At 42.5% G+C, this 16,517-nt stretch overlaps 1 protein-coding gene and 1 long non-coding RNA gene across 2 annotated transcripts in view; one reads left to right on the plus strand and one right to left on the minus strand.

The window, feature by feature from the left end:
• Positions 1 to 9,494, minus strand: part of LOC118968520 (uncharacterized) — a 150,372-nt gene extending 140,878 nt beyond the window's left edge. Inside the window, exon 1 of the long non-coding RNA XR_005056252.2 lies at positions 9,140 to 9,494. This is a non-coding gene — a long non-coding RNA (uncharacterized lncRNA). The remainder of the gene's footprint in view (positions 1 to 9,139) is intronic.
• A 1,189-nt stretch (positions 9,495 to 10,683) lies between these two features.
• PENK (proenkephalin) lies at positions 10,684 to 15,807 on the plus strand. Its single transcript, XM_017680176.3, has 4 exons — positions 10,684 to 10,901; positions 10,990 to 11,046; positions 11,501 to 11,641; positions 14,817 to 15,807. Exons 3-4 carry the CDS (start codon positions 11,504 to 11,506, stop codon positions 15,474 to 15,476), a joined length of 798 nt encoding a protein of 265 aa, XP_017535665.2. The 5' UTR covers positions 10,684 to 10,901; positions 10,990 to 11,046; positions 11,501 to 11,503; the 3' UTR covers positions 15,477 to 15,807.
• Positions 15,808 to 16,517: the final 710 nt, after the last annotated feature.

Here is a 16,517-nt window from a genome sequence, read left to right on the forward strand (position 1 = left end):
ATCAGAAAGAGAAATTAAGAAAGTAATCCCATTTACAAATGCATCTTAAAAAATAAAATACCTAGGAGTAAATCTAACCAAAGAGGTAAAAGACCTGTGCCCTGAAATTATAAGACATTAATGAAAGAAATGGAAGAATCATTAAATGGAAAGCTATTCTATGCTCATGGATTAGAATAAATAAAGTTGTTGAAATGTCCATATTACCCAAAGCAATATACAGATTCAATGCCATCCCTATCAAAATTCTATGGCATTTTTCACAGAAATAGAACAAGAAATCCTAAAATCTGTGTGGGACCACAAGGACCCAAAATAGAGAAAGAACAACAAAGTTGGAGGCATCATGCACCCTGGTTTCAAACTATAGTAATCAAAACAGTAGGGTATTGGCATAAAAACAGACACATATGTTATTGGAACAGAATAGAGATTCCATAAATAAACCCTTACTTATATGGTCAACTAATTAATGACAATAGACACATGGATGTATAAGACATGAATTGGGAAAGGACAGTTACAAACTATGAAAGGTTGTTAACTAGACAACTTATTGAGATGATCACTTCTTAGTGTATACAAATATTGAACCATTATGTTGTACACCTCAGAACACCTGTTATATGTCAGTTATACCTCAATTAAAATAAAAAGATTGTATTGCCAGAAATGGACTTCAAATTACAGGAAGATTAGTGTTCATCAGGCCTTGTAAGGCCTGGCAACCTGCAGTATCCACATCTCTCCCAGGACAGCTGCAGATCAGCCCCTACCTGCAGGTCAAACATGAATGGGAGCCAGGACAAAAGCCAGATCTGTTTTCCAAAATAAACCAGAAATTCATGTTTTTATGTAAGATTTCTTCTTCTTAAGAGCTGGACACCATTTCAAAATTTTAAAACATACCATATGAGCCAAACAAAACACATCTCTGGACTGAGGTCCAAATGTTGATCATGATTTTGCAACATCAACTATAAAGAACTGGGTCTGAGTCCTTCTCCTGGCTAGTTTTTATGGTTCCTGAGTTCTGGGAAAGAAAACAACTTTCATTCAAAGCTGCTGCTAATATCTGAGCCATCTGAAAATTAAATGTTCACTATTGAGATCTATTTTGATGAAAAGCAGAAGTTGTAAAACTGATCAGTTTGTACTTTTGAAGATTATAAAGAATAAAATTGGCTGCCTGGCCCCCAGTAAAAGCATGATTGCCAGGATCTCTTAGCAGGTGCTATGGCAGGAAGCAGGGGAAGGATGTGGTAACACCAAATGACCCTGATGCCCCACACATGACAGTTGTCCTTCCTCACCTCTTCTCTCTGCCATATTCTCACTGTACCTTGTTCTCTCAGCTCTTTCCTCTCTCCTTCTGTCACTGAGAAGTAGTTAGAAAGGAAAAGTGACAGGTGCAGGGAGTGCTGAGAAAGTCAGGGAAGCTTCAGCCAGTCCTGGTGTCAGAATACTTATTAGTAAAAACTAACGTTTGTCTACACTCAACTTTGTCTCCCCTCCTCCCACCAGCATTTTCCATCTTAATCCTTACAGCAATCCTAGGAATGAGGTACTACAATTATGTGCCTTCACAGATGGCACTTGGAGAGTGAACTCAGTCCAGGCAACAAATAGCAAAGCCAAGGCTAGAATCCATGTGATTCCAAACCACATCCCTCAAGCCACATTCTTAACCACCAATACTCCTATCTCCTGGTCAGGTGATTTGATCCTGTTTTCTTTTACTCCACTACTTAGTATCTTTAATTTCCCCAATCCAAAACAGTAATTGTGCATCTAAGTGACATACATTAACATTTTAAAGGGAGATTTGGAATTTGCCTTCTCTTTTCATTATAGCAATAGAGTCTGTCCTGGAACAATGAGTAGATTCTGCGCAGGATACAGAGATGAGCTCATTTCTGTGATTTGCACTTTCTTGTCAAGAGGCTTGGAAAAAGACCTTTGTTCTCTAACCTACTGCTGCTTGATAATAAGTAGGATTTTTCTTTGTATTTTAAATGAAGAAGTAAAATGCACATATGTGTATGTTTGCATATGTGTGTGTGATGTGTGTGGTAGGTAGTGCGTGTGTGTGTGCATATTTGTGTTTAAGGTGTGTGTGGTGTGAATATGGTTTGTGTATGCAGTGACTATGTGTATATGTGTGGAGTGTGTGTACACGTGCGGGTGATGTGTTTTGATGTGTGTATGTACATGTATGTGTGGTGTATGTTTGGTGTGTAGGGTGTATGTGTGTGACTTTCAAGGAAATCTTTGCAGCCACATGCTCTAAGGTCTGGAGGTTAGACAATTAGTGCAGTACACACACATTGGTATGTTTTTTTTCTTGTAGACACCATTTCTCTAAGTATGGTCTGAAGGCCAAAGTGTAGAAGAATTAACAGAGACCGTGTTACTTTGCTCGCTCCCAGATCTCTAGCATCAGAGTCTGGATGGGCTATGGAATCTGCACATTTATTTAACATTTATTTAACAGGTGTCCCAGCTGAGGTCACTATACCTCTGTCCAAGAGCCGGTGCTATAAACTACAGCATGCATGAGAATATCTAGTTCAGGTATGTCAGCTATATATACTCACAGGAAAAGGGGAAGAAGATTGGGCATAGCTGAATTATTTATTACTTTTCCTATATTCACTCAATACATGTGAAAAAATAGTCCTACCCTACACTCCCACCACACACACACACTCACACACATACACACACACAGGCAAGGCTCCTTTATGTTCTTGGTTTCTAAATTTGTGTTTGATTTGGGAAACACATGAAGCTTACCTGATGGAGGCCTTGATTCTCTAGGTGAGATTTACAATCATGTAGCATCACTGTGTGCTGCTAATAGCCAAGGTTTCTCTTCTCCAAAATCAGACACACTGCCTCCCTTTTAAAATATTTGAAACAGTAAACACATTTAAGGTCTCTTTGCTTCATTCGTAGACCATGTTAGCTCAGAAATTCTACAGATAATTTTCACCAGTGTTGCAAATGAAGACTTTCTGAATGTTGATGTTTTTCACCAGGCAGTCCCTCAAACAGGTGGTAGAGGTCTCAGACTGAAAGTTCTGACCCCCCATCTCTCAAATACATGTATTTAAAAGATTTGAAACATTAACCTATCTAAAGTATAACTTTCCTAAGGTAACCAGCATGCAGACTGATAGGAACAAACTAGTAAAAGAGAATCAAAGAAAATAAAATACAGAAAGAAGATAAAAATACAAGCCTCACTTAGAACCTTCATTATCTTTTCCTTCCATTAATGAACCACTTCCCAGGACTAGGTCCAAGTCCCAGGGATAGAAGAATGGTCTTCAGGAAAATGTACCCCTGCCCCCTAGTGCTCCAGAAATATTGTTATTTCCTCCCTACCTCTTTTACCTTCCATTTGCTTCTCTCTACTCCCGAATATGGAACATAGTGAGTGGGTGGCAGCAGTCCAACCAAGAAGCAGTGAAGGCCTGAATAAAGGCAGTGAAGATGGAGAAAGAGAGGTGACAGATTCACTAGAGCATGGTGATGGATGAGAGAGAGAAGCTCAGGAAGATGGAGGCATCACAGATAACAAGAAATTTCTGCTCTGAATTCCCAAACAGCAGAGTTTGCAATGTCATATACCACTAGGGGTCAAGCAGGTACAATGTATTTGCAAAGAGGGTGGGGGTCAGGACAGAGGAAAGCATCAGTCACCAGAGACGGCATGTAAAGAGGGCAGCCACTCCTCATTCCAGCCAGTTGCTACCATTGCAGAACCAAGGCCAAGACTTTCTGTATCTTCCCATTTCCAAAATAACTCAGAAATCTTGATTTCCCTACAAAAGAGTCTGCATTTAAAATCGAAATAATTAAATTTTGGCTAGTCAATTTTTAAGATGTGAATTTTTTTCAAACTTAAGAAAAATAAAAACTGTACTGACCAAATAGAACATTGGTGGGAGGCACATGGATGTAGCCTGGAGCTGTCAGTTTCAGTTCTCCAAAATAGACGGTAATGCTACTCAGCAAGGTAAGAAATTCTTTCTCTCTCTAGATGGTGGATGTTTTAAGTTAAGATAAATCTATAATCTAGTTCAACAACCATGGGAACTTGGTATTGGAAAGGAACCTCTTTTATCTAATGCAGCTATATCTCTAATTCTCCAATTCTCTGCCTCTAACACTTCTTGCAACCCTGAGATTCCATTACTCTATGATTGCTATAATGGTTCTGAGTTGCATCTGCTCCCTACACTCTACATCTGCGTGCAGTACTGTTGCTTTAGAATCAGTCATTACCTCTCCTTATTCTCCTTTTTTAGGCTTCTCTCCTGAGGTAACACAAATGAGGATGTGATTTGACACTTAGCTTATTAAGATGAATAATGGATAATTTGGACGCCAATCAAGTATAGAAACATGTCCACGTTTTTCAAGTCAGTCAAGTAATTGCCAAATCATCTGACTCTTGCTTTTCAAATATAGCTCAGCTATAAGAATCTCCAGAGGTTTAAATTCTGAGTGTTATTTAATGGTCTTTTGAAATGTAAACCAAAATGAACTTGATCTTGAAAGTGACACTTTCATTCAAAACACTTACAAGTCCCAATTGTATCCACGTAGCTGTGCCTACACATGGAGAATGAAAAGAAGACTTTAGGAAGTCACCTACAATCTAGGTGAGAAGAAATACTGATTATAATCTAAGGTATAATAACATTAGTACCTCTAAGAGTTTGCTTCTCTTTATTAAAAACACAATGGATTTAGTAACAAACAGTTGAAAAATAAACTTTACAATAATACCATTTGAAAGATCAAAATGTATGAAATGCTTAGGAATAAATTTTACAAAATGTGTGCAATATGTATACACACATTGCTGAGAAAATTACAAAATATTGCTGAGAAAAGAAAAAGACCTGAATAAACGGAGATATGTGCCTCATGGATTGGGAGACACAGTTGTTAAGATGTCAATTCTCCCAAAACTGATCTACACATTTAATTCAGTCCAATAAAAATCCCAGCAGGACTTTTTGTAGAAATGATGAACCAATTCTAAAATGTATATGGAAATGTAGGCAACCTATAATGGCTAAAACAATTACAAAAAGAATAACAAACTTGGAGGATTTACAGATTTAACATAAAGCTAAGGTAATCAAGATAGTGTGTGGAAGGTTAGCATATAGACATAGATCATGGGAACAAAAATAGAACAGAGAATTTAGAGATAGATCCACATATATATGGTCACTTGATTTTTGACCAAGTTGCCAAGATAATTCAATGGGAAAAATAATAGTCTTTTCCATAAATAGTGCTGATACACTGGATATTCACTTTGGAAAAAAATAAAACAACTTTGACCCTTATCACAGACACAAATGTTAACTTGATATTTATCAAGACCTAAATATAATAACCCAAACTATAAGATTCTAGAAGAAAATAGGAGCATGTCCTCATAACCTTGGGGTAAGAAAAGATTTCTTAGAGAAGACACAAGTATTTGGCTCTTCAAAAGACATGGCTAAGAAAATCAAAAGGCTAGCCAGACACTGTAAGAAAATATTCACAATACATATTTATAATAAAGGACTTGTAGCCAGAATATATAAAGAGCTCTGACAACTCAGTCATAAAAAAAATAAACCACCCAAAAAAAGCAAGCAAAATAATTTGAATTGACACATCACAAAAGATATGAATGACAAAAAACACATGAAAAGAACCTCAACATCATCAGTCATCAGTGAAATACAAATTAAAATTACAAGATGTCATTACACACCCATTAGAATGACTAAATTTAAAATTAAAAATGAATTATTTCCAGATGTCTGCCATTCACTGAGAATGAATACAGGAGCAAGGGCAGATCTGAAGAAGAGATGATTAAATAGTTGAACAGATGATAAGTTTGGAGTGCTTGCAGCACATGCACATGGAGATATGCCCATGTAAACAGAGGAGGAGCCTGAACTGAATCTAGAGACTGGGGAATACATGAGAAGTCAAGTCCTGGAGGGGAGACATCCTCCCAGCCAGAACGTGTAACTTGAGATGAGATGTGGCACAGGAAGAAAGCATAGGGAACATCACACCATTTAAGGGTCAGAGGGAGAAAGAAAAGCCCAGGAGATAGAGTAAGAAGGAACAACCAAAAAGGTCAGAGGAAAAGTTAGCAGGGAGAATTCCTAGAAAGAGGCATGGATGACGATGTCCCAAACTGCAGGTATAACAAATAATATTAACTAAAAACAGTTTCTTGGATTTTCATCTAAAAGGTCATTGCTGACTTTAACAAGTAGGGTTTCACTGGAGCTGTAAAAACAAAAGCAAGATGGCAGTGGAATAAAGATTTCGTAGGAGATGAAAAAGGACCAACAAAGAAGTTGGACTGTTCCTCAACAATCTCAGTGGTGAAGGTTAAGTTAGGATAGGAGTTGGTCAGGGAGAAGAACTGGTACAGATTTAAGAAAGTGCTCTTTCTAAACATAAGAGAAAACCACACAAGTTTCAATGCTTATATGGGTACGTGAGGACTAAGAACAACAGAGAAGCCAAGACTAACAATACAAGAGAGAAAGGAACAGCCAATGAGGCAGGCTTCCTAGGTGCATAGGAGGATGTCACAGGCGAAATCCCAGACAGCAGAAGGGGAAGATGCCCACACTTTTGGAGGTCCTACAGCAAGAAGCCAGGAGAATTTGCCCCAGTGAATGTCCATTAATTAATTAATTATTGTGTCATCCTGAAGTCTTTTTAAAAACTACTTAGTATCCATTATGTGTACAGCTCTGCGCTGTGGATCTAATGCAGAGGACTTCCCTCAAGCAGCTGGTATACTGGAACCCTTGCATTAATTTCAGTGATTTACTGTTGCTCAAAACCTGTTTAGAACTTCTCTGCTAGCATTTCCTCAATTGTGGAAAGAGTTTCTTGGTGGATGTTTTCATTTGGTCTCTCAATTACTATATTCACCTTGTCTGCAGGTCCTGCAGGTGGGATCTAGAATTTGATTTTTGGAAACAATAAAAAACAATCAAATTCAAGTTATTAAATAAGGTTGAGGTCTAAAGAGGCAACAAAGTTTTTAACATAACTGGTTCTCTGGTGTGGCTATTCAATTTCTTTAAGGCAACTCCAAAAGTCATTTTTAAAAGTCAAGCTGCTCCAGAATCCATATATTGGTTGGATCCACAGCTACATCTTCTTTTAATCTAATGAGTCATAAACTTTTTTTGTTCATGGTTTAATTATCTATACGTAATACTAAAATTTGTTTTTTCCTGTCTGAGAGTGGAAGGTCAAATTTAAGAACCTGATTTCAATTCCAAGTTGTCAGTATAGAAACACTATGTTTGATATGTTTAGTGTTGTTTGTGTTGTTGTGCCCTCCCAGTCTGTCTTCCTCTGACACATTTTCTATCATTTAAAGTCACTTTTTGGCAACTTTGTACCATGCTATTTTTTTCTTGTAAGGGGTTTATTTTGTTTCCTGGATTTTTGAGAGTGGGAATGCACTAGCACTTTTGCTCCTTGAAAAGGGGATTTATCACATCATAAAAACATCTCTTTCGACCAATTCCACTTACAGTCTCTCAGCGCTAGTGTTGTGAGCCAGGGGGAAGAGTCCCTGAACAGTGATATTTCACACTAACCAGCCCAGCTCACAGAATTCTATCTTGCAATAGTATCTTTTTGCTTACAGCTGAAAACAGGCAATTTTGCCCTGCTTCTGGCATAACTCCAAACACCTGAAATGTTAGAACATGGTGCTTTTATGCTGAAACACTACACAGTCCCCAGAGTGCTGAACTGCTGTGTTCCCACTACTGCTATTTTAGGGAGAGAGGGACAGAGAGAAAACAGGTTCCATAGTAAAGCGTGTATATTTGGGTGGAAGGAAAGATAGGGGAGGAGAGGAATCGGCACCTGAAAGACATCATTCAACACAGGCATCTTGGAAACTATGGAAGGGGAAACTGAAAGGACTTTTAAAATCCCTCCTACAGGCTTCCAGAACACCTAAGAACTGAATAAAGTGTCATTTATCATCAGGACTTTAAAAGTCACATTTCTTTGTCTCAGAATTAATCCCTTCTTTCTAGTGTTTGGGATTCTCTGATGAGAAGGCAACGAGGTCTTCATCCCAAGATTGGAATCAGAATTTTCTGGACAAAATGTTATTAGGAAAGATTCACCTCCCTTTTATGAGTCTGGTTTCTAGAGCAGCTTTTTTCCAGAAGGTAATAGCAAAACCTATTTGTTCTTGATAAATATTTACAGGATCATGAAAAGATCAATTCCTTGCAAACTACTGCCACCTTTCAAATAGAAAGAAATGAATTTAAAAAGGTGTGTCCTTCAGCCTCCAGGGCAGACAGGGCAGGGTGATGGGAAGAGGTGGACACTAGGGTATGTAAACAAGACCAACCCCCTGCCCCTTCATTCCTTCCCGCTGTCAATCAACACATATCTAGTCAGCACCTACTATGTGGGAGTATCCAGGTGGGCCCTGGAGCACCCACTACCTGTGCACTACCCCTAGGGGACAACCTGCTCTTTCCCTTCTCTCTCCCCTGACATTTCAAAAGCCATAGAAAGATGCAGATTCACCGAGAAACTCAGAGCAGACATTAATTGTTCCAACAGAAACAAACCAGGCCTGAGGTAGGTGCGAGAGGAGGCGTCTCTAGAGAGTGTGGGGAAACCTGGTTCTGCCACTGTCTGGGCCAGTCATCTAGATGTCACTTGGATGCTTTGAGCCTTGTTTTTTCCCATCATCGAGTGAAAGTTGGAATAAATTATCCCCAAGGCCCATTTCCGCCTTAAGCTTCTACCTGACCAACAATTAAAGGAGACTTTCTGTGTCCACCACTGTGTACCCTAAGGGAGGACTATGTCTAGCAGTCACTACACACACACACACACACGGCCCAGGCTTTTGCCTCTGATGACGTGTTTAAAGTTCTCCAGTGATCCCGGTTATGCCAGTGCTCAGAAACAGCAAATTTTCTTCGTTGCGGGCAGGATTTGTTCATGCATTTCTTTGCAGAGGGCTGCAGTGCAGCTGGCTGCCTTTCAACAAAGCCCGGGCCACAAGGGGAAATCGCATTTACACATGTAAGCTCACCTTTCCTTTCCGCTGGGAAGAGGGTAAGCAGCCCCCAAGTTAAGAGCCTAAATTGTCAAAAGGGAGAGACGTTGAGTTTTTGTGGCAAGGCGTCGATGCTGGTTTCTTAGGGCTCTGCCGGGCGTCCTGCCGCCGCACCCCAGCGCTCCGCTTCCGCGGCCCCGGGAAGGCAGGCGTGCGCCAGTGCAGCTACGCGGCCACGCGGGCGGGCGGGCGGAGGGAACCGATGGAGGGAGACCAGTCCTGCACCCGCCAAACCTACGCAGGAGAGCGCTGCCCTCTAGCGACCAAATGCAAGATGCAGCGGGGCCCGAGCTTGCGGGAGCCCTGCGGCTGTTGGGTCCCCGCGAAGGTTGAAGTGATGGCCTGTCCTCTGCGGATGGGGCCTATGGTCAGGAAACCCAGAGATGCTTTCTCTATTTATGGGTTCTGAGACTGTTTGTGCTTTCCCTCTAGGGCCAGAAGAGAGAGGACAGACATAGATGGATGTATCAATAAATAGTAGATGTATGATAGTGCTAGACAAACCAGAGGTAGAAGATGGATGACAAATGATTAGAAACAGGTTTTTTAGGGCTTTATCTGTGCCAGGTATAAAGCTAAATCTTTCGACCATTATTTCATTTTCGTTTCTCGGGAGCCCTATGAATTACCTCTGTCCGTTATTTTCCAAATGGGAAAACTAAGGCCATAGACAAAGTAAATAACTTCCTCTTGGCAATCTTTCCGTAGAACTGGATCTCAATCCTAGCCTCTTCCGTTGGCTCCCGGCCCCTTCCCTGCCAAGAGGCCGCGCGCGCCCCAAGTTTCAGACTTTCTAGGTCCCGAGTCCCTTATGGCTCCTTCCCTCTACAGTCCTGGTGCGCTGACAGGTGCTGTCAAACACCCTCAGGACACCCTGGGCAGAGCGCCTGAGGCCGTGGGTCCCCGACTTGAAAGCCTGCCTGGTTGCTGGCTGAAGAAAAGTCCCCTCCCATGGCGGCTGAACGGTGTGCGGTCCCCAGGGAAACGTCGTTCCAGAAGCTTCGGTTTTACCTGCTTCCACGCCTGGCAAAGGGTCTCCCTAACGCGAAAGGGGAAAACTCAGTCCAGAGATGTTAAGATTCCCGGAAAGTTTCAAATATTCGTTCCTTTAACCATTAATTAAGTGCCTACTGTGAGCCTAATGGCGAAGAGGCAAAGAAACCGGAGTCCCGTGCCGGGGCAAACGAGTGGGTAAATGACATTCGGGACAGCTGCGCTTGGTGCCCACCGCGACCGCGGGGCACCCGCGAGGAGGCAAAGAAGGAGCAGGGTCTCCCCCGCATTCCGGAGGTCTAAGAACATCCACCTGCCCCTCCTAGCGCCTCCACCTTGGCTCCTCCCTGGAGCCCGCACCCCAGGGAGTGCGATTTCCGCGACCTTGCGCAGGGGAACTTGATCTCATCCCACTCTCCCCAAATATCCCAAGTGCCTTGGTTTGTCACCCGGCCGTGCAGTGAGCCACCAAGCGTCCCCCCCACCGCCCCCCAGGGGACGAGGAGCCGCGCGGGCGGCGGCCGGGACCGACCCTCCCGCGGAGGCGGCGGCGCGGGGCTGGCGTAGGGCCTGCGTCAGCTGCAGCCCGCCGGCGATTGGGGCGCACTCGCCTCCTTGGGTTTGGGGCTAATTATAAAGTGGCTCCAGTAGCTGCCAGCCCCGGTACAGCGAGGCAAGGCCAGGCAGGCGCTCGTAGCCCTGCGGTCCAGTCCCCGGCCCCCCGGCGACGCTGAGAACCGCGACGGTGAGGCCGGCACCCGCCCGCGGCCCGCGGCCGCTTCTCCCCGACGCCCGTCCTGCTCACACCTGCCTTCTCCTCCTCTTCCTTCTAGTGTCGCTCCTGAGACCCGCTTTCTCACACCAGTCCGCGCCAGCCGAACAGCGTCAGCGTGAGTGAAATTACCCAAAGCTCGTCTTTGCTGCGTGCGTTTGGGGCCGTCTGACTGCTCTACTTTATTCTGCGTTTCATTGCATGGGGTTCCCCAACTTTCTTCCTGTCCCCGTTTGGGAGCCAGGACAATGTTGCAGCTCCCCAGACTCCCGCTCTCTCTCATGCGTTATTGGGTGGTCCCTCCAGAATCCTGCCCTGGGAGCAGCCATCCAGAAAGGGAGCCAGGACCCCGTGCAGCTCCGGGCTCGAGGCGACAGTGCCAACCTGGGAAGCGCGAGGCGATCTGAGTTTTCCCCTGGGCCTCTGGGAACAGCGTCGGCCGCTGGCCGGGAGCCCAGGAAGGGCTCTTGGTCGGCAACCCCCCAGCGGGGCTTGTCCTAGCCAGGGGTCCCTCCGACGGACCCGCTTTCCCCCGGGACGGGCTAGGAGTTTGAGCCCCTCTCTCCCCGCAGCCCATGGCGCGGTTGCTGAGACTCTGCACTTGGGTGCTGGCGCTCGTCCCCGGGCTCCTGGCGACCGTGCAGGCGGAATGCAGCCAGGACTGCGCGACGTGCAGCTACCGCCTGGCGCGCCCAACCGACATCAACCCCCTGGTGAGTGTGACGCGCGGCAGGAGAGCTGGTGGCGGCCACCGCCCGCAGACAGGGCCCACCGCCGCACCCCGCGTGCCCTGGTCACATTCGGGCCGCGCCGCCGCGGCACGCGCCCCTGGTGACGCAGGTGTCCTGATTGTTCCCCCGAACGCTGACAAGGTCCCGCCCTAGCTCTCAGCCTCAGGGACCTCCGACTATCCAGACACTGGTAAGGGCGGCGATGTCTCCACACAAATCAAGTTTGTTTTAACCCTGAGGATGAGAGAGCCCCGAGATGTGCTCTTTAGCATCCTGGGGAGCACTGGGTTGTCGCCTCAGCTGTCCTAAGAAAGGTGCTGTCACCCAGCTCCTAATATACACCAACAAGGCTCCTTCCACACACAACCCTCCTCCCATCTTCCCGCAAATAATGCTGTTATTTTGTACTAGTGATATTTCATCACCATTCTTCAGATGTCATTTCTCTAGCCCTTTTAACCTCAGGTCCCTCAGACCCTTCCCCTCACCTGTCCATAGAAAAGAGCAAAGGGATGGGGAAGGGCCAAGAGAAGCCAAGGGGACACACAGTGGTGGACAGGAGACAGAGGTGAGCAACTGTATCACAGGCAAGGGATGCTGGCATTCAAGTTCTATCTTGTCTTGAATGTACTTTTATGATACCTACTAAGCCATCAGTTTAATCTAGCTAAGGAAAAGGCACAGGAGAGGTGACCGGGGTCCAAAGAGGTGGCAACAATGCAAAGATAACCTACACGCCAGGGGCTTAGCGGAAAAAATGATGAGGACAAAAGAACTCTCGTTCTAATCATAGTCCATGTGCTTCTGAATCACCCCCAGTGCTCTACTGAATCAATCTCTGAGTTTGGACCCAGGAAGCTTCATTTCAACTAGTTCCCCAAGTGATTCTTTGACCCTGTCTTCTCAATGTGTTGAAATTTGGTGATAATTTTAAAAGCTCAGTAGAGAATAATGTGTTAATGCAAGGAGTTAATCCTCACTTGAACCTTTGAAGAATTTTTGTTAGTTAGATGCATGAAATAGAAGTGAAAATTAAGGAAAGGATTCCACAAAATCCAAGGCATATATTTCAGGTTAAATATTGGTTTGTTTCATTTGAATTACCTGATCCAGTTCATTTCATATGTGCATGTGCTAACATTGTCTTAAAGGGAAGACACATATTAGAGCTTTATATTAAAATATAAATTAAAATGAGAAAAATGTTGCATCTTAATTAGGGGTTAACAATTTTTTTTGGACTTGCTTTTGGTTTAACTGATTTATTTTGTATTGGGGATTACATTCAGGGTTGCTATTTTTTCTGTAGCAAAGGCCTTGTTAATTACTATGTTGTTAGAATACAACAGTTCTGGAATTTAAGCTAAGAGGGAAAAGACATGAAAAATGAGGTTGCCTACCAAAACTAGGTGGTAAAATCAACATTAACATGTATTTATTGAGGGTCTATCCTGTGAAAGACATTTGTGCTTGGTTCTCTGGCAGATACAAAGATAAGCAGGTATACCATAACTAATGTCCAAATTGAATTATCATCTAATATGATCTTGACCATAGGAAAGAGTGTGATAAATACTAAAAAAATGCATAGATATATGAAGGAGCATATAAATTAGCATAATTTCTTTTGTGTGAATGTATTATTCTGATTATTTGTCTTTTTTCTTTTAAGGAATCCCAACATTAAAAAGCCTTTTGATAATAGTATACAAAAAATGCAACTTTAATTTTTGACAAAAAGATCATTCAAATTTCATATTATAATGGGAATGTTATTGACACCTGAACATCTTAAGTTTTTAATGATATTTTGATTTCTTGACTAGATATCAGGAATAAAACAGGATCACTTTAATTAGATCATTTTAGATTTTTATGTATACATATATTTAATTTTCTTAGACACAAAGCTCAAATAATCATTAGGAGCTACTTAAATATGTACCCCTAGAGAATTTTGTTGCACTAATAAGATACTTCATTCCATTGTGAAAATAATTTGTGTGTATTTTATACCAATGAATATACCAATATATTTTTTAATTTCAAGGGGGGGTTTTTCTAAATCAAGGGTCAGTAACCTGGGTTAAGTAAGTAGACCTCAGAGGACTAGAAAAAATGCTGAAATGCTTAGAAATGTCATAGGGATTTTCTAAACACAGGTAATATTAGTCATCTTTTTTTCATACTCAAGTGATCCATTGAATAGAAGAGAAACTTAACAAGATTTTTAGAACATATAGCTTAAATCTTACAATGATTAGAATTATTGTATAATAAAAAGGTAGGAATTGTATATGGAAAATTTCTATGTGATTGCCATTGGAAAATACTTTCTGTACACTACTAAATTTTAAGAAAAGAAACATTAATAATTTGAACATTCAAACATGTATAATTTCATATCAGACCTCATCATTATAAACATTTGGTTCAAAATTATTAAATCTGTTTAATCAATCAAAAGGGTGAAAACAGAAAAATCTCTCCACTTTCAGTAAATCAATATGTCATAATTCAAATAACTCAAAGGATTTAAATTGGGTTTTTATAATGTGTTTCTTTTCAAACTTATTTTGAAATTGTTGTTTTTCTTTAAAGACTGAAAATGTTTGCAAGAATTTTGAATATCATTCCAGGTAAAATATTAACACAAGAAAGTAAACAAATCTTATATTATTAATATTGATATTATCTCTAAGACAAGAAAATAAAAGGAATTTGGAGAAATGTCTCTGATTCAGTAAAGAATTTCTCCCTTTTGGTTAGAAAAAGTTCAAACAAAATTAAATCAACAGGGGAAAATTATCCAGTGAAATTAGATCATGCAGGCAGCCAATCTAGGTTAAAATCAGGTGGAAAAAAACCTTCCACTGTATTGAAATGGTAGAGTGTATATATACACAGACTGTGAAAATTCAGAGAAAAATTCTAATTTGATTCAATTAATTCTCCACAATTGCCCCTTTCAGTTTTCCTCTGGTTTGCCTGTTCTGAATGACAAAAAACTTGTAATACGAAAGTGGAGATTACTTTATTAAATGGGAGTGTCCTCACCAAAGCTAGCATGTTGTGGTCCACAAAAATGTGTTTACTTAGTGAAATCAGAAAAGCCTTTTTTTATTATTCTTATCATTAAATGGAATTCTTTTCCCAGGCTTGCACACTGGAATGTGAAGGAAAATTCCCCTCTCTCAAGACCTGGGAAGCCTGCAAGGAGCTCCTGCAGCTGTCCAAAGTAGGGCTTCCTCAAGAGGGCACCAACGCCCTCCGAGAAGGCAGCAAGCAGGAGGAGGGCCATTTGCTAGCCAAGAAGTATGGGGGCTTCATGAAAAGGTATGGAGGCTTCATGAAGAAAATGGATGAGCTTTACCCTCTAGAGCCAGAAGAGGCAAATGGAGGGGAGATCCTCGCCAAGAGATACGGGGGATTTATGAAGAAGGACGCAGAGGAAGACGACAGCATGGCCAATTCCTCAGACCTGCTGAAGGAGCTGCTGGGGGCAGGGGAGCACCGCGAGAGCGGCCACCACCCAGAGGGCGGCGACGACCTAGAGGTGAGCAAGAGGTATGGGGGTTTCATGAGAGGCTTCAAGAGAAGCCCCCAACTGGAGGATGAAGCCAAAGAGCTGCAGAAGCGCTACGGGGGCTTCATGAGAAGGGTGGGCCGCCCAGAGTGGTGGATGGACTACCAGAAACGGTACGGCGGCTTCCTGAAGCGCTTTGCTGATTCCCTGCCCTCCGACGAGGAAGGTGAAAGTTACTCCAAAGAAGTTCCCGAAATGGAGAAAAGATATGGGGGATTTATGCGATTTTAATGCCCTCTCCCTTCAGTGACCCCCGGCCCCGGCAAGCCCCCCTCTGCACCCCGGTGACAGACTGCCTCGTGGCTGCTGCTCCATTCATCATGCGTGCTGCCTGCATTGGATAGTTGACTTTATTGTCTGGATAACTAACTATACAACCTGAAAACTGTCCTTTCAGGTGCTGTGTTCTTTTGAGAATCTTTTAAGCCCTGTGTTGGTCTATTGCAGCTATCTTGTTTTCACGCTAAAGTCGTTTTTGTTACCTTGTCCTTTATTTTTGACAAACTACCAATAAATGCTTACTTATATATAGATATAATAAACCCATTACCCCAACTGCAGAGCATTCTTGCAAGTCTCGTCTTCTTTGAGGCTTTCATCGCCTTTGGGTTTCCACAGTAAATCAAAAACTCAGAAACAGGAAACTGCTTTTAACAGAATGGCACTGGCCTCCTCTTCCAACAGCTGAAGCTGCAAAAACGTTTTCATGTATTCCTTATCTATGAAATTGTAGTGAGTAAATACATCGGAGCAAAATGAAATGTATTTCTACTTTCATTTCTGGAAATCAAATACATGAAGAAAAGTCAAAGCCTAATAAAGAAACTAGCTATAGCTTCACAACAAGGAAATCTGCATTTCTGTACAGATGTGTACGTCTCTTCTTCAGTGAAGTTTTTGGAAGTTAATAAGAAATTAAAGATTAGCCTTCTTTTAGAAATGGCAGTGAAGCCCAGAAAGGTTAAGCAGCTGGCCCAAAGGTGCCCAGCATCTGAAGGATAGTAATAGAACTAAGGCCCCAAACTACTTGCTCCAAAGTAATGTCCTTCCCTCTCCAGTTCCCTATCCCTCACCTACATCACCACTGAGAATTAGAAGAGCTTGGGACTGCTCCCTTGTTCACTCTCATACACCTCCACACCGTGACCAGAGTGGGTTCTCCAGTATCTGATGAACAGATACATGAATAGATAAAGGAATGAAGGAAGGAATTTGGTGACCAGATCATTGGGAAAAGTATTATGAGTGTTTTATAAGGCAAATTCCTATCCA

Source organism: Manis javanica, chromosome 2, assembly GCF_040802235.1.
Source record: "Manis javanica isolate MJ-LG chromosome 2, MJ_LKY, whole genome shotgun sequence".
Taxonomy (NCBI): Eukaryota; Metazoa; Chordata; class Mammalia; order Pholidota; family Manidae; genus Manis; species Manis javanica.